The sequence below is a fragment of the Toxotes jaculatrix genome, chromosome 18 (assembly GCF_017976425.1).
Source record: "Toxotes jaculatrix isolate fToxJac2 chromosome 18, fToxJac2.pri, whole genome shotgun sequence".
In the NCBI taxonomy this organism is placed as follows: Eukaryota; Metazoa; Chordata; class Actinopteri; family Toxotidae; genus Toxotes; species Toxotes jaculatrix.
The window spans coordinates 14,097,835-14,125,287 of record NC_054411.1 but is presented as its reverse complement, the minus strand read 5'-3'; the positions used below and the strand labels follow the sequence as shown (position 1 = coordinate 14,125,287).

The window sequence follows — 27,453 nt, the reverse complement described above, 5'->3', positions numbered from 1 at the left end:
TTTACCATAGAGGGGTGTCATTCCGTTGGCTGTTTCTGTTGTCAGTCAACAGATTGGCCCATTAAGACGACATGTTAACCAGGAGTCACTTCCAAACTATGTCCAAGCTGCTGCTCTGCTAAAATCCTGATTTTATAAACTTGATGTCATCTGACAAAATCACCACACACGTAAGTTAAAGACTGTTCTGTGATTTCGCTTTTCAGTTCCTTGTAAAAAGCTTGTTCACATCGATGTCAGCTGCCCTGCATTCAATTGAATGAGATGCATAAAGAGGTAGTGCCCAGTGGGAAAACCTGACGCCGTGCTCTGGCAGCTCTCGTCTACAGAGTAACTAAGGTTTGATCAAAAAGTCACTAGATTTGTCATGTGGTGCTTTTTTAAAAAAAAAAATAGAAGAATAAAAGAAAATCAATTGGTCCATCTAGTGACAAAGGTGCTAAGTTGGCAACAGTGCCTATAAATGCCTCGTTGATCAGGTGATAGAAACTGAAACCAATTTGTTTTTGATAAAGCAATTAACAATGGAGAAACTCAGCTAGCCAGTCAGCCAAACATGCAACTTCCTCAGTCAACCACAACGCATGTATCTCTAAAGCCATTATAGCCCTGCCCTGTGAAGCTACAATTCTGAGGAGACGCACTTCGTAAAGCTCAGCCTACAGCGTAGCTACAGAGCCTATGCACTTAGTCACCCCAGAAAAACACGTCATGTCCACCAAGGTTAGTAGCAGGGAACCGGAAATAATATTCCAACATCCATGGGCTGTCCACCACTGAAGAGACATTTTAGAAGACTTCACAGTGTTGATCAGCGGTAGAATGATCTGTCTTTAAATGCATGTTAGTTGTAGAGCAACACATTTCACAGTTTGATCGATATATACCTTTTAAACCAGTGGCTTTGTTAAGCATCACTTCACTGGGACATTAATTCTCCTCACTGACTCTCATACCTCCAGGCTTTTGAATGCAAATTTCTGTTTTGATTTCAAGTTGCAGACGAAGTGAGGGAAAACGAAGTTGCATTTCGGCATCTTTGACACCCACAGTATGTCAGGGTGATTTGATCCCCCAGAGTCTGAACAAATCCTGGTCGTGTCCCTCCAGTATTGAAATGAGAAGCTCTTACTTAACAAGTAACTCCCTTACTCCTTTTTACTGTTCACTATTTCCAGCTTTACTCCAGGGCACTTCTTGCAACACTGAATTCAACCCAGCCAATGACGTAAGCAGGGACGGATGATGCTAGCGAAATGCTGCTGCTTATTTGTTTTGTCCACGACTATTCCACAACCATAACCACATTTATTTTTGGAACTGTGACAACAGAGGTCATCTGACCATTATGAGCCACTTATTTGAACCTAAACCACAGTCTTCTGTCAAATCTAACCAAGTTGTTTTTGTGCCTAAACATAACCAACCTTTGACCATTCTGCAACCCTAACCGCATGTTTACTGGCACCATGTTGAACGAAAGCTACAGTGAATTTTTAAGGACTGTGCAAATATATGGGGGGGATGGGGTGGCTGTTAGCAAAGGGGAAGTGAAGTCTTTGTTATAGCTGCAACAGTTACTGACTGACACTGAAATTGAAATCTGTGTGCAGTGCAACTCGTGTTTAATGAGCCGATAAGTTATTCTATTATTTTCATTTTTGGGGTTATTCCTCACCTTGTCCTAATATTCCTCTAAAGTTTTAATCTTCAAAAGGTGACAGTGAAGAACAATAAACATGAGCTCACTTTTCACTTCAAAGGTGTGAAAAAAAACTGGTTTCCACATTGACAGAAGTGTAACGACGAACCACACACGTACTGAATCCACAGAAGCCACACTGAGTACATGAGACAAATATATACACAGGAAGTGCCTCCCACTCTCTTGCCCCTTCATGCTGTCTCTCTCTCTCTCTCTCTCTCTCTCTCTCTCTCTCTCTCTCTCCCTCTCTCTCCCTCTCTCTCTCTCTCTCTCTCATCTAAACGTTACTCATGGCAGTGTGTTGCTGAGCAGCAGCCAGTCGTATTTTTCCCCTCACCGAGCTCACTCTCTCTCTCTCTCTCATCCTCTGCTCTGACTCTATCGCGCGCTCTGTGGCTCAGCGGACGGACGAGACCTCTCCTCTCCTGCTCCCCTTCTTCTCTCTCTTCTCTTACTGTTTTTTCTTTATATCATCTTCCTTTAGCCGTTTATTCTTTAAAATATTTTACCCACTTTCTCTCTCCTCAGCCCCCCTGCCTCCCTGTGCCAGGGGCATTTGTGGGGGTCCAGAAGTGTGTATGTGTGTGCGTGTGTGAGTGAGTGTGTGTGTGTGTGTGTGTGAGTGTGTGTGTGTGTTGGTGGGTTTCAACATGGAAGCAGTGGCATTGTATACGTTTCGTGCCACTGAGGGCGATGAACTCAGTTTCAACAAGGGAGACTTGCTCAAGGTAAGGGAAATTATTTTTTTCCCACTTTTTTCTTTCTTTCTTTCTTTCTATCTATCTATCTATCTATCTATCTATCTATCTATCTATCTATCTATCTATCTATCTATCTATCTATCTATCTATCTATCTATCTCCACACATTACTCTTACTTGGGCCAACAAATCAGCCAGCTCTCTCTTTCTGTCTCTCTCTGCCTCCGCTGTGATAATTACAACAATTATAACTTTAGCGTCTACAGCTCTTGACATTCTGTATCCAGGTGCTGCTGTTGCTGGCTAAAGAAAGAGCAGTATGGAAAACCAGCATATAGATGGCTTGACCTTGTTTTGAATGTTACAAACATTGGAATATTTTCTATTGAGAAAGGGATGTTTGGTCCTGATGCGGCTGGTATTGGAGAATGTAACATGAATAGAAATACATTTTTAATTTGTTCTACGTGGTTGTAACTTTAAAACAACCCCCCCAAAATGCTTGTTCTGTATCTTATTGCAAAATTAGTTCAAAGGAATAGTTTGAAATTTTGGGAAAAATAGACGTATTCATTTTTTTTTGCAGAATGTTAGATCAGAAGATTGATAGATGTAGGCTATGTACTGTAAACATGTTGTTGGAGCCAGCAGCTGGCTAGTTTAGCTTAGCATAATGACTAGAAACAGGGGAAACTGGTGGCAACATCTGTCTACCAACATCTTTAAAGTTCAGTAGTTAACCCACCCTTTCTTGTTTATGTGTTATCTGATAACCAACTCCAGGCAATTACGTCATATTTTGTGTGCAGAGTTTTTTCAATCTCTTCATGTAAGTCTTTGCATAAAAAAAAGAAAGAAAAATCTTACAGCTACAGCTTTTGTATTGTTCCAGTGGCTAACAGTCTAAATGCAGTGGGGAGATAGTTCCTGCGCAGCTGGAAATGATTGTTGTAGAAAATTGTTCCTCTAAGACATCAGCAGAAAACCTTAGAATTAGTATAGAAAAAGTGCAAGAGCTTCTTTCTATACTTGTTTACACAGTGGCACCAGCCTGTGGTTCTCACCACAGCAGCTCAGTTTCGAATCCAGCTTGCTGCCCTTTGCTTGACAAGACAAGTTTTGTGCCAGAGGTAGCTCTAACTTTTGCTTGATTGAAAAAAAAAAACAACTTAATTTCTTGCTTTTATAATGACATTGCTATGGCCACGTATACATTTTACTAGTTTGCCACTGCTCTCTGAAGGGTTTCTAATTTTGGAAAATGTAGGGAATCGCTTGATAAGTAGATGACGAATGTAGAGTGAAAGACTTCATCACAAAATACCACAAAATAACCCATGACATGTTTTTAATGATGGCTAATAGGATAGTAATGCCTGAGGGTGGAATTTACCTGTAATTGTATACAGTAGAAGAGAATATTATTCATCCCAGCCAGACTCTGTTCCAATATTAGACAATGCACAGATAAGGCAGCTTCTCATTTGGGCCGTCTGCAAAATCTTTATTCATTTATTTATTTTTGGAGCTGAGTGTCAGCGTATGATGCAGCCAATATGAGGTGGCATTTAGTTTTGCTGCTATGTCAGTATGTTGTTTCAGTAAACAGTGATTCTTCATTCCCTGCAGTATTTATGTGCAGATAAAAAGAAAGAAATTGGGCTGATTGAGAATCTTTTTTTCTAAGTAACATACTTGTAAATCTTGATGTACGTAGTTGTTGGCTTTGATCAGCACGCTGTGCAATAATAATAGACTTACATTGATGGCTAAAGAAACTGTGTGAAAGCCACAGAAATGGGACCCACACCTGAAAACTCCATACAGTTTATCAGCCACACTTTCTTTCCTTCAACTGGGATAAACCGGTGTCTTGTCTCAGCCAAACAGTCCTGGTTCAGACGGGTCAAAAAGCAGCCTACTTTAAATAAATTCTTCACGTTTGTTCATTCCTGAACTACAACTTTTGTTGTGCCAAAAGCCACCTTCCTATATAAAAAAGCTTTATTTTGGCTCCTTTTGCCACCCTGTTGCCAGTGTGAATGAAAGCAAACCGATTTCTTGGTATCATTCTTATGGGGAGGACATTGTTTTTGCTTGACTGTGCAGTAGCCATGTGATGAATGTGTGATCAATCAGACTGAGTGGAGCGTAGACTGTAAATAAATTATAAAAAATATCGTGATAGTTAAATAAAAAAGTACCAGCTCTGACATTCTGCTTAAAGTCAGTAGATAGTGCAGCCAAGTTTGACACAAGGGGACACAAAAATGGAGGCTTTCTTTTGTTCTCCAAACCCCAACACATGAATGTGACAGTTTGGGATTTTAATTGGATTTGGATTGTGTGGTTCCTCTGTCAGAGCCTGCGAACCAAAATCACAGGAAGTAATAGATAGTATAATAGGTACAGGTACAAAAAAAAACATGTAAAAAAAATTGTGTGACTGAAATAAATGTTTGAAAAAAAGGTGTCTGAGCCTCATTAAGAGTTTTATTTAGAAATTCACAATGTCGTGCCAACATTCATGTTGAATACTATGCGACTTTCCTTAATTCATTTTGGGGTTTATCTATGATTGTTATTTTAAGTGTTAATTATATAATTGTTAAATCCACTGGTATAGTTCATAGGGGGCTGAGTCACAGCTGAATCAGTGGGAGCGGTCCTATATATATGTTCCATGTACAGATTTTCACAGAAGGCTGCTAATGTGAGGACAACATTTGGAGTGTGAAGTCTACTTTCAAATAAATAAATAAATAAATAATATGTATTGGAAATGTTTAATACAACAATGAATTCAAACATACAGTATATATGCATATAGAGCCAAAGCATACTGTTAGTTGGACAGACTCAGCAGCTGTATTGCTGGCAGGAAACCTATAACAAGACAAAAAGTCAGGTCTTTAAAATTTAAAGGCCCCATATTATCAATGTACTTTCCATATTTTTTTGGATTATAAAGCAGGTCTAGGTGTTGTGAAAGCATCATAATATATCATTGCGCACCCTTCCCAAGGACAGTAATCTTAAAGACCAATAACTAAACTTTATTTCCTCTGAAATAAAAGAGCATTTGACCACCTGTTTGGCTCATTTCAGCACTGACTGACCTTTCGCATTTACCTGTGAGTTTTACCAAGCCACAATAGTAAGCTGAATCCATTACCTGTGGTTGATCTGGGTGTGTGTGTGTGTCACAGTCAGCCAATCAGAAGAAAGACTCAGAGACAGGTAGAAAATGCCTTGTTCATGCTAGCGTGCCAGAGAGAAGCATAAGAGAGGAGACATAACTATAGAAATATGGTTTTCGGGACTTAAAAGCACAAATATATCATTTTATGGATATTAAAACTTCCAATAAAACACCCGGAAAAGTGTAAAATGTGTGACCTTTAATGGGCAGAATGAAGGGTGGACTTTATCAGGTAGAGCAGAGGGGAATGAAATAGCAAAAGCAGCAATTTTCAGTGAGAAAGTAGATGTAGTTATTAAGCATGGAAAGCTTTAGAAGATATGAAAGGAAGGGAAGGAATTATTAATAGATTTGGCTAAGCTTAGGCTCACGGTGTTCTCTCCCAAGATGGTCCCAAGATTTGATTTTTTTTCCACAATACCCAAAGATTTAGAACTCCTTTAACTACTGTTTAACCAATAAACGGTGGAGTAGAGAGGGTGAAGTATCTTGTCTGCAGGAAGTGAGGAAGAAAAAGAAGAAGAGTAGCTGATTTTATTGCAAAGTGAAGAGCTCTAGCTGTAACTGTAATGTGCCCCCGAGCAAAGTGGAATTAAGAAGCAAAATCAAAAAAAGACCCCGAGAGAGTGTCACGAGAGGTGAGACAAGGATATGAGAGGGAGGCGGTACTATTTTCAGTTCAGATTTTTGGTTTGAGTGATGAATTAAATTAGGCTGTGGCAGGTGGGTTGAATAAGTGACTGCAGACAAGGAAAAATCTCCAATTGGGTTTATGTAAATGTAGTGTGGTCCAACATGTGACATTAAAGTGCCTAAAATATAGCAAGGGTTTTTTTCTGCTTATTCAGATAAAATGTTGTTTGGCCAACAGTGAAACCACCCACTGATCGAAAGGGCAATCATTCAGCTCTGTGACTGAACAAAGATCAATGCTATGAACAGTAAATCACTCTATAGCCCGCAACACATTTTAAAATGCCCATACAAATGTGCAGTGTAGCCATTAAAGTAGCTGGTGCATGAAATAAAGTTCCTAAAGGCACAGAGAGGACAGGGCAACTTTGTGACATATGGGCAACAAGGAGTTCCCCATCATAGTTACACTAAAGTCCTTGCTGGCAGGACACATTTCATCTATATAATTTTATACTATGTGTTACAAGTTGCACGTATAGTTTGAATGAGATTTAAAAAAAAAAAAAAAAAAGCTAAAAAACAAAGTGATGATAAAATGGCCTCAGCCCAGCCAGGGAGATAAAAAAAAAGTGGTATATAAAAAGTGTCACTGCAAGCAGCCAAACAGAGCAAACAAAACAATATCTTAAAATATCAAAATGACAAGGAATGTCACAGCTGGATTAGAACACTGGAAAAAAAATTGTGCAGACGTCACTCGCTTCAGTCACTTCTTCAGTTTGGAGCGTTCACTGGGAACACTTCTGCTTTGTTACATGAATCAAAAAATATATTTGTAGGGTTTGGCTGAACTTTTTTTTTAAATTATTATTTGTGACATACACACAACACAACAACGTGCAGGACCATATTAGCCATTTGTGTGGACATAGAAGCACTGACTGACAGTCTCATTACCACCATGAGGCTGATATGAATGCTTTTTCCCTGTCTGCACTTATCTGTGATAAATCTAATGTAATGTGAATGTGGCAACAGCCCCTGAGACAAATGTCAGGCATTCATGAGTTAATTGCTGGGTGCTTTGAATTAAATGCTTAAAGCCAGACTATGTAACTTTATTGAACCGTGGCAACTACAGTCACAAGTGATAACTGCACTGCACAAACAGACATGATGTTTATTTCTTTCAGTATTTTACTTTTGTCCTAAAACTTTTCTTCTGTGAGAGGACTAAATGTATTCCTCCATCTCACAAAAGTTACATAGCCTCACTTTAAATGTTCTGTGTGACCTGATACTGCAGCGAAAACACTCGAAAACACTTGAAATGTGGCTTAAATTGTGCCATTATGATGAAATTTCTGGGTTAATGCAGTTCAGGCCAGATCTCTTTTGCTGGCTCTCCATGTGTGTAATCATGAAGGTCTTTATGTGGCATTTTGAACTTGCCAATAATCTGGTGTGCTTTGGAATTTGTGTGAATTGAGGGTTCACTCAAAGATGGATGAAAGCCACTGTAGCGGATAATAGAAGAAGAGAGGCTTGGTGAGGAGATTGATATACAGCGAGAGACGGAGAAAAAATAGTGGCCTTTCACCCGACAGTAATAGCCTGCGACAACATCATTATGGGCAATATTACATCTGTGTGTGTGTGTGTGTGTGTGCGTGCTCACTCCTAGATCACCAACATGGAGGATGATCCTAACTGGTACACAGCTGAGCTTCACAACAGAAAAGGATTTGTGCCAAAAAACTACATCAACTTGAGGCCACACGCGTAAGTACACACACACAAACACACACACACACACACACACACACACACACACACACACACACACACACACACACACACACACACACACATACACGCACATCTTCAACTCATCTGTAAAGCAGATGAATACATTTCACACATCCAGCACTGGTCTATCTAAACAGCTCATCAGTGAGTGTGTGCAGCTCCGGGCATTTTCTGCTCTGCTTTGGACATCTGCACTCCGGCATAAGGCAGCCTACCCAAAGGGACACACTCACTCGCTGCCTTACGTAATCACACACGATACAGCAGTGTGTGTATGTGTGCGTGTGTGTTTACAGTGAAGCTGCTGGTACACCCTGAATCTCCATCAGATGGTCATACACCAGCTGGGTTCTACTTTTTGCAGTGACAAACACTAAACTGACAGTGCAGCCATTACAGGGGCTTTGGCTCGCTAATGAACACTGATGTACGGTCCAGTTGGAGTTCATGAACACTGTAGGGAGTTGTGCTGTCTGTTTGGAAGTGTGTCTGCGAGTGTTCTTCCTCCTCCACATTTCTTCACAGAGCCACGAAGCAAGCGAAAACCCACAATACCGACCTTAAGACCCTAACCGAGAGCCTCCTGTAATTTGTCCACCATTCTGGACGCACGCTCTCTCCTTACCGGAGTCATCAAACCGAGTGCTGCTGCAGAGCACAGGATCATAAGAGCAGAAGATCCTTTACGCAAGCCTTGCATCCAAGCAAGCTGTTCTACTAAGCAAGACTAATGAGCAAGAGCAAAAAAGAAAAAAATGAAAAATGACACTATTACTTACGCTCCACCACTGACAACTGAAATCCAGCATTATGGGACTTGTGTTGCGTGCATATTTGGAGGCCTGTTTAAAAATAACTTATGTGCTAATTTTGCATATTTTTTTCCCTCCACACTCAACTTCTCTTTTATTTGACATCACTGATCTGTGCTGTTTTGAGTTGCTTTTGTTTTAAATTCTCATTATTTCAACTGAAAAGACAAACACCCAAAGTTATCCGTTTTCCAAACAAACTCTTTCTCAAGTTCATGTGTGTGGTAGCTGCTCACACATCTGAACTACACAGATCATATGTGTGAAGCAGCAGCATTGCTGACCTCTTTCTTTCTTTCTTTCTTACTTGCATTTCAGCTGGTTTGCCGGTCGTATATCTCGCGGTGTGGCGGAAAGCCGACTCAGACACAGGGAGTGTGGAGCTTTTCTGGTCAGAGAGAGTGAAAGCGCTCCTGGAGAGTTCTCCATGTCCGTCAGGTAGGAGATCAGTCAAGAATCCATATTTTTGCACTTGGAACTTTATTTATTTATTTATTTATTTTGCACATTTGCATTAATTTTGTTTTCTCCTGAGAGCAAAAATACATCACATGCAGAGTTCTACACACAACTTTGATCCATGTATTCCTTTTTATTGAGTATTATTCCTATTCTTCATGTTTCCTCCTATTCCTGCAACCGCGCTTTTCCTCCGCAGGGATGATTAAAGTTTCATCGCATCTCATCGAATGCTCATTCAGTTAGCAGATCTATGTAAATATATACTGTGTGCACACATCCCCCCCACACACAGTATAATTGCAACTTGTTTGTTAATTAAAACACACTGAGTGTGTGAATGTATGAGTGTGTGCATGTTCTGTTTGTGATGGTGGCAGGGGATCAGAGGAGCAGTCAGAGGAAGAGGGTTTAGAGGATAAGGTGTCGGGTGGAGGGTAAGAGGGAGGATCTGCAACCCCTCTGGCCTGATGTGAGCTAATCCTGTCTGGCACACTGCGGCATCTGGAGCTGCTGATGGGGCCGATCGGTTGTCTTGTCAGGGGGATGACGGTCAGGGATGCAGCTGAGGCTTGGTGTCGTGCTCCTGGGGGCTGTGTGGATATTGGAAGTGGAGAGTCATCAGGGTGGTTGAAAGAGTGGGAGGGGGTGGGGGGTGGCTCCTTACTAGCAGCTGGGCCTGTAAGATGGCTCAAGTCAGGGGTTAAGAGTTGGATTTGTGGGTTGTTCTGCGGTTGTTCTGTGGCAATGTCTGGGCATGATACTCTCTCCCAGAGGATTTGTCTTTGGCCTTTTGAAGCATTAATACAGGAAATGACAGGAGAGGAAAAATAGGTTGTCTGCAGTAAGGGAATTAAAAGGGAAAATTACAGAGGAGTGAGGGAGAAGAGAAGAGAAGAGAAGAGAAGAGAAGAGAAGAGAAGAGAAGGTTGGTACTGTGTGTAAAGCAGGTTTGCCAGGAGGGGACAGCAAGGATTTTGATGCTACTTGTTTTTTTGGCTGTTTGTTGATGTATCTCTGGCTGTTGTTGCTGGATGGTGTAGCAGCTTGAAAAATTGGGTCAGGTGTTTGTGTGTGTGTTCGTGTGTGTGTTCGTGTGTGTGTGTGTGTGTGTGTGGTCCTTGTGTACTGACAGCTCTCCTTTTGGAGGAGACTTCCTGACAGGAGTAGCTGTGGAGATTCGGATTAGCTCAGTCCTGCTTTGACGTCATGTCAGTCCGTGAAAATCAGATCCGCTTTCACAGACGTGAATGGAGCCAAGAAAGGGACTTTGTTTCTTATTTTATTGAAAAATAAAATAAAAATACTGCTGCGGAAGTTAGAAATGTGACTGCTGTATAAGGTAGCAATCAGATTAAATGTTGGTAAGAAAATATTAAATCCTGCATTTATTTATTTATTAATCTATTTGCCTAAATAATGATATGCGGTCAGAAAGATACTGGAACCAGCCTTTAAATTATCCACCAATGTAGGATTCAAACTTCCCGCAGGTTTTTAAAACCTCCAGAGAAAATTCCAGTGATCAGCGTCCTCATTAGTAGATATGGTTTCGACTGCAGACCTTTAAGATGATCAGTCTTCATGGAAAATCAGTCAGAAGAGTATTTTGTGGTCTGAGACAGAACAGATGGGGCCTTGTTTAAAACACTTTTTGAGCAGAATACTTTTGATGGTGGCAGGGGACTAGCTTCAGACTATGCCAAGTGAAACTGTCCCAATGGGTTATTTAGTAGTTTATTTTTGGAAAGTGGAGCGAAGTGACGGCAACTTAGACTTTTATAGACAGAGATGAGGAATCCGTTTTGCTTAGCTGGGCTTTCACAGTCCTCTTTGACTCAGCAGCAGATGCATCCAAAGGATATATATTTTGTCTTTTCTGAGTTTTCCACTATGCTGTAAAATTGATCTATTCTGAAAACGAAGAGAAAGACAAGCTGAGCTAAGAAAAACAGCTGAGGCACATTAACACACCTTTAAGTAAAAGGCAGCATGTTGTGTACCTGGTTCCGTTTTGTCAGAGGTGTGGTATTTTGCAGATTGTTGCAGAGCAGAGATGCAACTTTCACTTTTTCTCAAATGGAAAATCTCACTTCCTGATTCATTCTTTGTCAACTGCAATCAATGCCAGTCCCTCCACCTGCACGTTAAACTCACAGCTGAAAGCAACAACTGTGCTCAGGCTCTGAGTCATCAAAAGACACTCTAGGAACTCAGTAGCTGAAACAAAAGCAGACAATGTACGTTGAGAGAAAGTTGACAAGTTAACAATTACAATTACATAACACTGTAATTAATTATAATTACAACACAGTATCCGGAGGTCTTCTTGTATAATTTTAATGAGTCTTGGGAGAGTTTAGGGTTATCATTTTGTTTATCAAGGGCTTGGGTTTCCGTTTTCTGCAAGAGCCTGATGTCACCTTCTTTTTGACCGCTGGATATCTTGTTGCGTGATAGAGCTCAAGGTTGTTTCACTACAGCTACATCCTGCTTGGCACATTTTTATTTGAACAGCACGGTGGTTAGGCTCACAAACACCTACCTAAATAGTTTTCCTGTGGCCTTTGTCTTTTATCAGGTGAAGGTCGTGTAAACCCAAAGACATTTTCTTTGCTTTAACAGTCTGATGGTTTGTCTGAGCCAGATGTCTGTCGGTAATTTTGTGTGTGTATGTGTCTCAAGCTCTGTGTGTTCAGTCTTGTTATTCAGGGAGTTCAATCCAGGTGCTTTTCCTTGAGACTATTTAAACCAAAGCAGACTAAACTAAATCTCTTTTCTTGGTCTTATGTCTGCTCTAAGTTGGCATTTTCAGCCACAGAAAACATCCTCCTGGCCACCTTCTCTGACACGGCCTCAGATATCACCAACACATGCTTACAGTGGCTGATGGCTCATACAGTAAGTGCTGAATTCAGCCTCCTTGTCATCAGCCATCATTAGTCTCTTTTCAGGGTCACTACTCTAAAGAGGAACCATTAAAGGGAACTGACCCTTTAGCTTAAGCTTATTTTCCAGATACATAATCTTCTCTGGAGGTTTTGAGTCCCATGAATGTCATCTCTTGGGGGCCAATTTCACACTAAGTGACTCTTGATAGCCCCTAAGATAGCTGAAGTAGATTAGTTTAATTCAGTTGGACAAATTAATGCATGTGGAGAAAATGTGTCAAAGATATGCATGACAAAGCTCAGAAGTGAGTCGGTGAGTTATGCAATACCATTTTAGAATAAACAGATGGGGCTTGGAGAAATTAGCTTCATTTCTTTTCAGGTGAAATTTTCCTCTAAGTTGTGTTCTTGCTTTATAAATCCCCAAACCACTGAAGCAATAGTTTGGCAATGTGGAAGAGAGAAAATCAAAATTTGTACAACTTTAATGTCTGTAAAATGAAGCAACTCCAGCAGCCAGTTAGATTAGCACAAAGACCTCAGAAGTTCAATTATAAACATGATCTCATTTGTGACCATCTGACAGAGCCAAGGTGGGTGCTTAACCTGTTTGCAGTCTTTGTGCTAAGCGAAGCTAAGCATCACACAGCTGGCTGTAGCTTCATACAGACCCAATTCACTCTCAGCAAGAAAGCGAATAACTAGCTAACTATTCCTGTTAAGTTGTGTGCATATGATGAATAAATAAACAAAGAATGCTGGAGGGATTTGGAAATATCCCTAATGAATTTCCAAAATGTGCAGCAATGATAAACAAACTGTTCTGTTTTATCACCTCTCCAGTTAGGCTTTCACAGCTTACACCACAGTTCAATGGCACAATTTAATACCACAGTTCAGTGACCAAAACACAACTGGGAGAGACAAAGACATAAATACAGAAGAGAAGGAAAAAAAATATAAAGCGAGATTAAGACAGACGGAGAAGGAAAGGAAAGAGCAAGAGGCGATAGGAGATAAGATAGACGTAGAAGGAAAAGCTTACATCGGGGGTTGGGCCAGTTTAAGTTCTTATTTCTCAGAGGTTATTTTTCATACTGACAGTAGAGCTGAAACGAGAGACCATCTTGAGATGGGATGACACCAGCCGTGACGCCCGTCAACATGTTGATGTTCCGACCCATAAGTACCCCACGGATCTTTGAACTCACCATTCATCTTGATCTCTACTACACACCTGTGGAAGTTTTGTGACTACATCTTGCACAGCTGGTTTAGCTAATCTCTTGGAAAGTCAGCTAGGCCAGTTAAGTCATGCAGAAAATGTTAATATTGCAGGGTTTGACTAGACTAGAAGATACTAGAAATTGTAGTTTTTTTTCCTGTAACTTCTAATTTAAGAATTTGTCTAAAACTGCTTAGCCAAAAAGCCTGTGGGTCCTTGGGTCTGCCTGTTCAGATTTATCTACATGAATAAGATCATTTCTTCCCTCAAAGGTGCTTTGGCTCTGAGAAACTATTATATAACTACTCAAATATATTTTTGTTATAGGAATTATTTTATTGCAGTTAAAAGTTGCCAGCTGTGGACTTGGGCTCCCCATATCATATCCTGAAATATATCTCAACCAATGACAGCAGCTCTTGTTCTAAACCCAAACGTATCGCTCTGTCCTAATTTTTAACACGCAAGACTTCATGGTTTAAATTCATCGAAAACAATACAAAGCCATACAGGGATGATGACTTTTGAAAAGCAAAAAACAATTTCTTTAAAATTTCTAAACATATTCAGTCTTTGTGTAGACAAGTCTCCATTTTCTTTCTGATGACAACTGACTTGAGATGAGACTCTTTCTTACTTTCTGGGGCTCATATCATTTCTCTCTGAAAGATATAACCCTAACCATTACAGAGCCATTCACACACTTTCAACTAAATTACCTCCACCAAGTATCTTTTATCATTACTTCACCTCACCTCACACACACACACACACACACACACACACACACACACACACACACACACACACACACACACACACACACACACACACACACACACACACTTCCTCTCTCATCTATCTACCGAATCAGGCGATGGTGGTTCTTTTAAATGCTGCAAGAAGAGCTGAACCCCTCACTCCCTCATTGACATGCTTGGCTGACATGCAAGCACAGGATAACACACACTCACAAAATCACACATACATAATGTACATACACACCCATGGCCAATATGCTCGCAGACAAGCTGTCACACATGAGATATAAGCCATGGACAGACAGTCGCATACACATACCAACACACACACTGGCCTACACATGTCAACACATGATATAATCTGTGATTTGCGGCAAGCCCCACAGACTGATAACTTCTTGACATGCCCATCAGTTACTGACACACACACACACACACACACACAGTTAAATTGACAGCTGGGGGTATCAGTGTGTCTGTGTGAAGTATTGCAGACATCTGCAGTGGTTTAGAAACTGAACAGCAGATTAGAGGAGGGTAGGGTTGGCAGTATGAGAGACAGCGAGAACAGGGAAGTGAGAGCAGATTGATGGAGGAAGTCGAGAGAAAGATGGACGGGTGACCTTCACGCATTTTGAATTGTGCTGGCACAGAGTAAAAGTTTTTAAAATAACTTCTGTCCTCATCTAGAGCATATCTCTCGCCGTGTGTTCTATCCCTACATCTATTTCATTTTCTCTCTTTCAATCTCTCTCACTCTTGTTCTCTCTTAATCTCTCTCTCGTTTTCTTTTACTTGGAAAAAGAACATAATCTCTCTATCGCTGTGGGCCTTAATTACACTGGATCAGGGAGATGAGAGGGCACTTGGAGAGTGTGCTTTGTGTGTGTGTGTGTGTGTGATTGAGTGAGAGTGTGTGTGATGAAGCTGAGACAGATGCTGTCTGTGTTGTTATAGCACACTGGTTCTCTAATGTCTCTGGGTAATAATTAATAAAACCTTCATCTGCGATCACACTGAGATAGACTTCATCAGCTTTCTCTCCTCCTATTTTTTCTTCTTCTTTAAAACACCTTTACCTTTTATCTTTGCTGTTAACTTTCCTTTGTACAGATTAACTTAACTTTGTTCAAATGACTTTATAACAGCATTTTTGAGGTGATACATGATCTATACACAGTGAATTTACATGTTACAGTATCCGTATCGTAACAGATAACAGGAGTTGTGTTTTCTGCTGCAAGGCAAATTGAGTGTTAAGATGTGATGTTGTGCTTTAAGTGTTGCTCAATAAATATTTGAATGCATTCTGGTCAGCTGCATGGAAATGCCGCAGGAAATTTTGGTTTGATTGCACAGCCGGAGGCGTCTCTACTGCCACAAAATCTATCCATCCAGCCATCCATTAGCTATACCGCTTATCCATCGAGAGCTGGGGGGGTGGAGTGTCCCATGCCGCCCACTGACACAGAACTGATTTGCAAAATTCAGAATGAGAGATTTCACATTAGGTTTTGTCCGTTGTTTCAAACACCTCACTAGTACCATCACATAGCAGCTGTAATAAAATCTTTTTATATATGTGAAAACAAAATTCTAAAGGTGTGGAGGTTTTAAGGAAAACCTCAGGTTTGATTTTTTTTTCCTTTTTTTTTTTTTAATTTCAAAACAAACCTAAAACACAGCAAAACTAAATGCTAGACATGTTATCATTACTATTGCCCAACACCTGCAGGAAGTGGTGAACAGGCTACAGTACAACTTAAAATGATGTTTTGTTTCCCTTTTCCTTCCTTTCAAGTATCTGCTGTGTTTCATTACATTACTTGTGAATCCCCTAAAGGGAAAGTCCTTGCCTTGTCAGCATCCTGTCCTTAATCTCTTCTCTTCTCTTCACCTCCCATAGTTTCTGTCTCCAAAAATCTTTTCTTATTGTTTCTTTGTCATGTGGTGCGGGCACCAGTCCATGTTTTGTCTCACTCAGTAAAAAACAGCTGCACAGGTGCACAGCCGGTGGCAGTAACAGAGCCCCACCAGAAGGGTGCAGCAGAGGGCACCAGACAACTAGGGACAGTGGCGGGGGTGATGAAGATCGTTCACAGAGAAGATCTGCAGTTTTGTGTTGCTTGTGTGAGGCAGTGGAGGGATAAGGCTGAATCAAGTGGAGACACAGTGAAGCAGATAAGAGGAGCTGCGATAGGGAGGGAAAAGTTAGACAGAAGTCAGATAATAGAGAAGAGTGAGAGCAACACAGAGAAATACAGACCCAGAGGCAAAGCAAAAAGAAAAAAAAAGACTGACAGAGTGCTCACACTGAATGAGCTAATGTTCATAGACTGCTAAGGCTGGTAAAGTGTCAATCCACAAATGTGTCAAAAAAACTGACATTTGGCTTGAATTAATGTTCTGAACTAAAAGCATGCTCCGTTTTTTTCCACACCACAGTTCCATCATGTTTGGGAGACTGACGGAGGGTGAGAGGAGAGAAATGAGGACACGCAGGGTGAAACAGAGAAGGCAGAGAAAGAAGGGCAGGGTGGAGGTGTAGCTGAATGCCATCCAGTCATCAGGGAGTCAGCCCTGCTTGTTCACAGAGCTCAGCAGCTGAATAGAGAAAGAAATTCTGGGTGAAACAAGCCCGTGCTCATTTACTTTCTCTGAGCCTGGAACAGTGCCAATCAGACAAGATTAACAAGGAGTTTGATGAGGTTAAACTATAAACGCCAAACTGTGTTTGCTCCAGAGAAAAGACATATCAGTTCTTAAGAAGGATCTGCTTTACCTTAACAGACAGCAATGATATTACAATAAAAATGAAAAAAAAAAAGACGATAAAGAGGATGATAACAGTTTTCCCCCTACTAGATTATTATCTTTTTAACAAACATTGGAAATGAGATTTTTAGCAATCATTAATATAAGCCTAACACACACACCTACTCCATGATGTGTTTAGAAATATGGGGGAGTTGTATTGACTTCCGCCGCATATTAGATGCAGTTATATAACAGTACGATCATGGTGAGATGTCCAGATTTCTAAAGATAAGCTGGCAAGTTACTTAGCAACCACCACAGAGCAGGATAGGGGAGCAGGTATGATTGCCAATGAATACTGGCCAAAGTCTTTTAATCACAACAACAAGGCCTGCACTCCAACACTGTGGCTATTTTTGCTTGTGCTTCAGTCGTGCTTCATTGGCTTTTATTTTATTTATTTATCTTTTAAGCTACACTAATTTAGTTTTTGTCCTCCGTCACCCGCGCATTCATCAAAAGCACTGGTACAAAAATATTTTCTGCAATTTTCTAATACATTATACAGCGCAAAAAATGTTGTTGTTTGTTTTTTCCATCTAAATGGGTATGACAAAGCTTTGTTTGACATCGTCTGCAGAATCCCCCAGACTCACAGAGCAGCCCATGGAAATGTCATTGTCTGCTCTTTTAAATCACACACACCAAAAAAAAAAAAAAAAAAAGCTCCATTGGTAACTGCCTCCTCCCTCTGTTAATTATATTGATTTAGATTTTGCATAGATTTTCCACATTTTCTCAGTGTGGGTTTCTCTTTATAAATGTAATGGCTATGTAAGTTTTCATGTCTATTTTTGTATTGTTTTGCCCTTTTTAGTTTTATCTTATCACCTGTCTTGGCCAGGTTGAACTCTGAGGACTAACTGTACATGGTTGAAATAGATAAACACCCATGGAAATGAAACAAAATAGGGAATAAAGGCAACTCCAGTGAGTTTTGGTTTTTTTTTTCGAGGAGAAAAATGAACAAGACTGCACTGAATGCATGCCAGCTCTGACAGCTGACAGCTGTGGAGTCAAAGGGGCGGGTGAGCGGACTAAAGGCCAAGACTGCAGTTATCAATCCAAAGCTGTTCCAAATTTATTGTATGCAAAATGCAGTTTGTGATGTGAGACAGGACCAAAGGAAGTTCTGCACAAATTTCTAACAATCTTCACCCACTGCGATGTGGCAACAACACGTTCAAGACGCACGTCACTTCCATTTTTTCTTTAGTCTGACAACAGCAACACTGAGCTCTTCAACAAGTCTCTGACACCAAACAGAGAAGCCAAACATTTGAGTGTCCATAATGATTCAGTGATATATGGTGATCACCAGCTCCATGAGCTCACTGACCAAGGAGCACATGTCTTCACAAATGTCCTTTTCTGATGAGAAACTAGTTAAGTCAGTTAAATTATCTCTGTCTCTCTGTTTATTTATTTTGCAGTTATGGGGACCATGTTCAGCATTTCAAGGTGCTGCAGGATCGCTGTTGTCAGTACTACGTGTGGGACGAGCTCTTCTCCTCTCTCAACGAGCTGGTGGACTTCTACCATAGCAACAGCATCGCCAAGGAGAGGACGGTCTTTCTGAAAGACCCCGAGCACTTCGCCAGGGTGAGCATGTGACCCCTTGCTTGTTTGGGTTTTTTTCCTGCAATTTAGAGGCCTAAAATAGTTACAAACAGCTAACTTTTTTTTTTAACCATAGAAACAAAAGCAAATGAGACAACTCATTTTAAAAATGTAGGTAGAAAACACAATAATATAGCATTAGTTACATCTTACCAATTTCCTCTTAGACTATATGTATACTGTGTCAACTACTGAGCCCCCCTAAGATATTCAATATGTTTAAAAAAAAAAAAAAGTTTAGAATTTAGGAATATTAGGTTTTCTTAATTCTAATTATTCATACTGCTTGCAGCAGGAAGTGCCACTCTGGTTCCTTCTCTGAGCTGTTTTTATTTCTGTTCTGTCTGTCTCACTTTCCAGGAATTCACCACGTCCCTATCAATTATGCAGCACTATTTTTTGTTTGTTTGTTTTTGCAATGTCATTTTAAATTCTCCTCTCCGAACCATTTAAAACACATCTGGTCTTTTTGACATCTGTCACCATCTCCTCCCATTTCCCTCTTCTATCCATGCTGCCAGTGACACTGCATTTTGACAAATGTGATTTTTTTTCTTTCAATCTGTTGTCAAATCAGTATGTTAGGACAAACATAACAAGCTACCCAGGTGTTCATATTTCATTTCGCAGTGACTTCCAGGCATAACCATTTTTTTTTTAATGGTGCAGACAGCTATGAGAACAGTCCATATGTTGGTAAAAATTTCTGAAGCTGTGACTGTGGCAGCAGGGTTTGAGGTGCAGCTTGTAATGAAAGATCACAGGGCTGCTGCCGGTTAGGAGCAGACCCAAATCAGTCATCTTAGGCACTGAGCCAGAGGGAGTGAGCACCACAGCGCTAAAAAAAACAGATTTTAAAGGCAATTATTTACTTCAGACATGATTTAGTCCCTTCATATCAAGTCTGGACAGAACATTACTTCAGTTCAGTTTAGTTCAGTTTCCCTCTACAGGTCAGATATTAATCATTTTATTTGTATCTCACGCTCTATGATAGTTTCTCATTATTATATTCATATGTAGATTAAATGTAAAAACTAACTAACACCTAACTCAAAGGCGTATTGCAAATTTCAGCGTTTTAACCAGGTTTTCTGTCAGGTTTAGCAAGACATAATACAAATGAGTAGTTCCCATGATGGTGTCACCCCTGGAGAAGCTGCTGTTGTTGTTACTGTGAACTCATTATGCAGACAAGATCACACTGCATGGTAACTATTCCTGGGAGTGGCAGGTCAGCTGCGCCCGCAGGCGTACCCGGTCACTACGGAGGGATTTGATCCACAGCGATCCTGACACGACAGCATGTTGGTATCATTGTAACACCAGCCGCATGCTAATACTTATCACATCATAGTCACTTCTGTAGCTTGGCACCTGAGAATAGATCACAAGTCATTAGGGAACCGAAGACGCTTAGGGTTGATCACTGAGAGAGGTTGAATGTCATATGTCATTATCATATTTGCATAAGGAAAAGCTGGCACATGGAGAGCACTTTTGATTTACAACAGGGAGGGTAAGTGCATATTTAGATGATTAGAACTTCAACAAAGAGACCTGGGATTTTTGGGAGTGGATCAGTTCAGTTGTACCTGTTTTCATGGCATTGCCAAGAATAATATTTTTACATTGCTAGTGGCATGACTAAGAAACAGACCATTTTTGATCTGTTGATCTGTTAAGTCCACCACTCTGGTGTAGAATAAAAATAAATCAGGTTCATATTTGTTTAGATTACATGTTTAGATTTAAACTTTATTCATGTGAGCAAAAATAAAGGTTTTTCAATTTTCCACATGGGAATTAATGGTAAAAAAAATACTTGTAATCCAGTCTCAGGGTCAAGCTGCATTTTCAAACATGTAATTTGACTAATAAATCAGGTTTTATAATGAAAACAGTTACAAAATTGCTTTGGAGAAGTAAAACACCTCAGACCTGACGAGCCAAAAGCAACTATAAAGAACAGCCTCCAGCTTTCTTTGTCCATCATGCTACACTTAGTAAAGAAAAAGTAAGGAAGATGCATTGGCATCTAAGGTGCTGGCATGCAGACAGCCAGCCACTGCAGCTTTATGCTTTCAGGCAACACAGCACTCTGTATTTCTCTCACCCCCCTCCCCCCTTCTGCTTCTAGTTAAAAGCTTGGAGCAGAATAACTGCGGTGATAGGTTCATGACCACAAGTAGCACTTGAAGAAAATCTAATAGGTGTTGAGTAGGTAAGCCTGTCTGAATCTTATGCTCTTTTGAGGATGATCCACATTTTATTGATCTTTGTGATGTGTGAGCTTTACTTCAATAAATCTGGTCCTTCAGATGCAGGGAGCTCTTTTTTTTCTTCCCCTGATTCCTTCATATACTTGCTGTTGTGTAGGTGTAATGGAGTAAATTGTTGCACTCAAGCCTGAAGGATTTGAGCATTTCATCAACTTTTATTTTCTAAAACTTGATTTTATAACTCCGATGGGGTTGTGTCGTAACTGGCAATAGCAAGCAGACGGGTGCCGTATTTCACCCGGTGGAGCAGCAGACTTTCAGATCAGGATGACAGCTTTTGATCCTAAAAATAGGTTTTTGTTTCACAGAGCAGCTTCTTGCAAATTTAGTTCTCGTTTCGAAACATTCGGCCCCCACGCTTAAACAGTTTCATGCGTGTTATAAATCACTGGGGATGGTGCACAGTATATTCAGTCCTCAGAACAAATGCAGGCTGGAGCAGGTGCAAGAGAAGAATTTTGCTTTAGGGTGTTGTGATGGTAGTTAAATGACAGATAATGACGGCTGTCCTGTGGGAGACTGAATAACTATATGACCTAAATACTGTCACAATCTAAATCTCTTTAGTGTGAGCAGCTAACACAACGAAACAACACCAGGTCTTTTTGAGAATTTAATTTTCTGGTGTCCATAGTAGTGTTTTAGTAAAATAATAACAATAACTGACCTCTGCATCTGCTCAAATTGCTAATTCAAAATGGATACTACTGGTCTATTAACAACACTCAACAGGACACTGAATATGCTGAAATGTATGTTTTCATGTGTTGGATTAGTTTCTTGCTGCTGTAAAGTGAAAACAAAAAACATACATTGTTGGTAACAAGTCTTACGTGCCAGGTTAATTCTATATACAGAACAGAATTACTCTATGTCATTTACCGTGATTTGCCCCAGGTCAGAACCAATGCTATCGTATCAGGAACATGATTATTTAAAGTTCATCATCACAGTAAACAGCACTTATTGTACATTATTCTGCCTCAGGTCTGAATGATATGGTGATGGGTCACCTTGTTACTCTCTATTAATGTTTAGATTTAATAAGCATTGCGTGCTAGGTGGGCTCTGTTTGTTTACAACACTGTACAGTCCTAAAAATGTACTGCATATCCCTTATTGGGATGTAAACACCGAAACCTGGATTTAAACAATTAAAAAATTCTGAATACTTGGAAAAAGACGCATGGATATGTTTTTCAACTTTAACTCATATACATTAATATATAATCTTGTATAGCTACACAGACAAATTTTATTTGTAACTGATACTGGGGAAGCAGAAGTGCTGGAGAAAGTATCAAAAGACAACAGATCAACCACTGATACCTTTGTTACAACCTTCTCTTAATTCTCACATTGGCCTCAAGATGTGTTCTTTAGTCCGAAACTGAGAAATCCAAACTACAAACCTTCTTGACCGTTGTAAAAAAAGAAAAAAAAAAGTGCCACTGAAGAGACTGATTGCAAAAAATAAAGAACTATTTAAATCTGATACAAGCTACTTTTTGCAGGAACCTTGTATCATTCCAGCATTAGCACAGTGGCTGTGACTTTTCTTGAACTGCAGGTCACCATGTTGCTTTGTCATGTCCTGGAGATAATATCACAACAAGCCCCATAGCTGAGGTTGGCGTGCTGAAGGTGCTGTGTTTACCTTCATGGCTTTGTAGCCTTAGAAAAAATCTGCCTTTCCACATCAGATCACAGCAGCTTACTCATACCTTTATGCCCGTGTTCGTCTTTACTTGACTGTTTGTAACTGTTTTAATTAGAGTCTTAAGGGGTCAATTATATTTTCTATGATCTATTTTTAAAATACATTAGGTGCTGATTTAGCATCGAGCAAGTATCTCAAGCATTTTGTAAACACTTGAGATGTAAACCCGTTGTCTGCCCAAAAATTAGAATCTGTCTCTTACTGGTGAGGTTATACTGATTATGTATTGTAAATATAAAGTTTTCAGATCTAAATCTTGTGCTATAAATTCAGACATTATTTTGGACTCATCTCAGTACTGAATCATTTCAGCTGTCAAGTTGTCCTGAATATACTTCCACAACTTTCTCTGCCAGTTTTTATCTTCAGCTTTAATCTTGCAGCGGAACAAAGAGAACAGATAAATCCATCCTACCTTTTCTGCATTGGCTCCTCCGATATTTCGTATCATGCTCATCTGTAATCCAGGTCAGTGCTGTTTGTTATGCTGTGGTCAGGTCTGCAGATTAAAACACATTTGAAACATTAAAGCTTTAAGCTTTAGGTCCCAAACGGCTTTTTAACTGTCATTTCATATAAAGTCACTGTCAGCTGGTCTTTGTATCTGTGGGGCTTCGTCTTGGCCTTAAGCATCAACAAAGCTCAGGCGTCCACTGTGTGTATTTCACAGAGAATGTCTCCGCACACCCTTAGAACTCAGTCTTCACTCGATTAAGGATTCACTTACAGAAATTATTATGTCAGAGACATACAACAACAACTTCCTTGGCAGATGCAATAAACCCTTTCTATCCTTCACATTATCCTGTATCTAACTTTCGAGCATTTCAACTTGTAGGCGGTGGCACTAAAAGCACGAAAATACAAGGAAATGCTAGTTCTTACATCGCTCCCTTTAGAGCTTAAATGAATGCATGAAAACAGTTACAGAGAAGTCACTTCAACACATGTACTGTGAATGATTCATGGAAATACTGTCTTAGGCTGATTACTCTCTGTTTGACTTGTCTTTCGTACGGTTTCTGACACCAACCCCCACGTGATCAGTTTCTTTTTGCTTTAGACTATATGGGTCAGTTTCACAGACATAAACTGAATCTGTCGAGGACTGGTTTAATCTGTGAATCATGTTGCTGAGCTTTTTGTGTTGTCCCTCCCATTGTGCGGTTCCAAACTAATTCCACATCAGCTCATTACATGCCCATAGATCGCTTCTTATCACACCATGCCAGGATGGGGAAATAATTTTCAGTCTTTTTTCATTTCGTCCACCAGCATATCCCCGATGTCCTTGTGTCTCAAAGCTTTTTCTTCAAATAAAAAGCTTGTTCATGCAAAACTTCGCCCTCTTTTTGACACCTTGTCATATTCGAGTGGAAACAGAGGCAATGTCAGAGGCAGTTTTTTCTGATTTAAAAACCCTGTGTGTGTGTGTGTGTGTGTGTGCAGAGACAAATCTAGTACAAAGCTGTAGTCCATTGACGCTACGGACCAATTTGTTCCACTGTCAGCACTCGCTCTGGGTCAGAGTGAGCGCTGGAGAGGACACTGATCACAGGGAAGCCGAGCGCAGCTGATACCAAGGGACCATATTTCTCCTTCCAAACCGTTTCTCCTCACAAGCTGGCACAGAAATACTGAATGAATCGGTTCTTCCTGCGCTGCGCTGTCTGTCACACACACACATGCACACTCTATACAAAAGTCACAGGATTGCACACACAAACTCAAGCACACACCCCAGCAAACAGAGGCCTGCATACACATGCTCTCTCACACCCAAACACTCAGGCAGAGTGTACGTGCACGCACACACAAACTAGAAGTCTAGACTAGATCAGTGAAACAATAAAGGATAAGACCGTGAGGATTTTATAGATTTATGAGATTGATAGATTGGGTCTGTCTCTTGATTCTAATCCTGCTGTCTGGTTTTTGGGTGTACCTGTTTGTGTGTGTGTGTGCCTGCCACTGGGCCTTGGTCTAAATAAAGAGCACTCCATGGACATATAGCCCAGAATTGCTACACAGATACCTATCAGTTACACACACACAAAAAGAAATACAGTAAAGGTATTATTTCCAGTCTCTCTGCTCCCTCTCTGTTCGTATCACATCCACTTTTCTCTGTGGGAGTGCAACTGACAGCTTAGAGGTTGGTTAAGTTCAAGACATTCTCCTTAAAATAGCCGCTTTTATTCTGCTTCTCTTAAACTGCTTTTACTTCACCAGTCAACAGAGATCAGAGGCGGCCTGCTATCAGGGGAGAAGAAAAACACTACTTTTTTGTGATCTGAAAGAAAAACAGCGAGACAGCGAAAGCACATCATCTGCGGGCTGAACTGAAAGCAGTTCACCTTGCCGTGGATCATAGATTTAACAGAGTGTTGTTTTTAGTAGGTGTGTGTGTGTAGGTGTGTATTCTCATCACACCCTCACACACATCCTTCCGGACTCTGTCTACCTGCCTCTGTCTGTGTCTTACTTTTCATGTTCTCTCTTTGATTTTCCACAAATTACTATTTTGTCATTTATTCTATTTAAAGCTGCTCTGCTCTGATGGAGCTCACGTGCAGCCACGAACAAAGAGCAGAGCGGTGCGGCCTGATTTCCATGTTTGAGGTCATATATGGTGAGGTTTCTATGAAATACACGCCTTAATATGTAGGGAATTGAGGTAGACAGCTGTAGCTTTAAAGGTGTAATATGTAATGAACTGCCTGTCACTTTTTTATCTGCTCACCTGGTAGTCTGTCTGCCAACCTGTTCACCTCACCACCTCTCTGTCTGCCAACATGTCACATAATTCAAACTCTACCTGTTCAATGCACATACACGGCTACACGTGTCTCTTTGTGTTTCTTCCTCTTTGTAATTTGTAACAGTTTTTATATCAAAGCTACAAAACCTAACCATGTTTTTTTTTATTCTAATGAAGGAATAGTTTTACACTTTTGGAAATGCTGTTTTTTTTTTTTTTGTACTGCTAGCCTGGCTAAACCTTGACTAAATTTTTACTCTTCGGTTTTTGTTGGGGTGAGAAGAAACCAGGCATAACTTGTAAATTAATGAGCTTTTACACACTAAATCTTACCTGAAGAGGTCAAATCAGATTTTTATTCCATGCAGTGCTGCAAATGTTTTTTTGTTTTGTTTTAATCCAGTCATAGAGGCAATCCTACAAAGAAACTCAATTTAAAAAAAAAAAAAAAAAATCTGCTGTGTTATGGCTGTTCGATTAAAGAGTACCTCTCAAACTTTTCAGGAGCTCTGAAAAACATCCATATTGATCACCATGAATTTTTCAGTTCACTCAAAGGGGAATTTTCCAAACCAGCAGAATAAAAGAGTGTCTGTGAAAACCATTTTATTCTTTATAATAATAACACTAACATAGGCATAAAAGTAAGTATTTTAATAACTATAATATCTATTAAGTAATGCATGTATAAAGTTAAATGTGCGTTTTGTCAATTCAAATTCTCAAGACTAATGTATAGTTTGAAATAGCAATCCATAATTGCTTGTTTAAAATAAACCAATGAGTCGGTCATTACAAAAAAAAAAAAGTAAAATATGCTCACATATTAGGCTTTTTATTTTTGCTACCTCCTCCAAAGATACTCTCAAACTCTCTCGTATTCTTTAAGTCTTTTTTTCTACTGGCTATTTAACCATTAACTTAGTTGAGCACAGATCGAGTGGTTAAATGTGTGATGACAATGGAAAAACTGACAAATCATGTTAAGTTCAAGCTAATTACTGCACATTTCTTTATACTCAGCTTTTTTGGCTGATTTGCAGATGTGTCATGGTCCTGTGTTTGGGAAGTAACATATTACTTGTTGTATGTTGTATTATGTTGCTTTGCGTAACATGTTTGAAGTTATAATCCTTAAGATTTCAGACCTGGTTGATTTGGCAACACTTGTAGTTACTGGTGGTCACAGCAACAGTCCCTGAGCAGCTACTTTGTCAGGAATCCAACAGGGGGGCAAATAGTGCATCTGTTTACAGTGCAACCAAACAAACATTGAGGAGCTGGAGGTGTGCAGCCTATCAATCATGCAAATTGGTTCAGTACATTTTGCGTAATCCTGTTGACAAATAAACAAACCAGACTAGTTTTTATTAACTTTCTCTTTTGTCTCCCTTCCACAGCGTCCCCATCACGCGCACGCTCTCTTCGACTTCAACCCCCACCACCCTTCCCAGCTGCGCTTCCTGCGTGGTGATGTCATCGAACTCCTTGACTGCTCTGATTCGCTGCGCTGGAGGGGCCGTTGCCACGGGCACGTAGGCTACTTCCCACCGGAGTATGTCCAGCCTATTTACCAATACCAATGACCTGAGGTGTCAAACACGAGAGCCATTCCCGCAGGTTCTTCAAGGAGTCATCTTGACCCCCCTAACCCTCACACTGCTCCACTGCTCTGCACTTGCCCATGAATTTCTGGAGCAGATGACTGACGCTGCTGCTGAACTGCTCACATGTTACTGACTCCTCCCATTTTACTGTGATGTCAAATGTCGATCACAAGCCTCGCCCAGCCAGCTGCTACAGGCTCATCAATTGTTTTCCACCTGATCCCACAACTCCACTCTACTCTTTAATCATGTAAAAGAAAAAAAATCAGATATGGACCTAAACACTGTGGAGAACTCATACACACACACATACATATAGTCAAGCATAGACAGACATACTTACACACACATACTCCCAGGCATAATCATTTTGTACAGCTTATCAGCACTGGTGCAGGCTAAATAAAAGCAACACACACACACACATACACACTAACCTGATGGG

General features: G+C 40.3%; 1 protein-coding gene across 1 annotated transcript; it reads left to right on the top strand.

Annotated features, from left to right (window-relative positions):
• Positions 1-1,991: 1,991 nt before the first annotated feature.
• grapa (GRB2 related adaptor protein a) lies at positions 1,992-27,453 on the top strand. The gene is made up of 5 exons (XM_041063507.1): positions 1,992-2,433; positions 7,929-8,026; positions 9,184-9,303; positions 18,452-18,620; positions 26,802-27,453. Exons 1-5 carry the CDS (start codon positions 2,356-2,358, stop codon positions 26,985-26,987), a joined length of 651 nt encoding a protein of 216 aa, XP_040919441.1. The 5' UTR covers positions 1,992-2,355; the 3' UTR covers positions 26,988-27,453.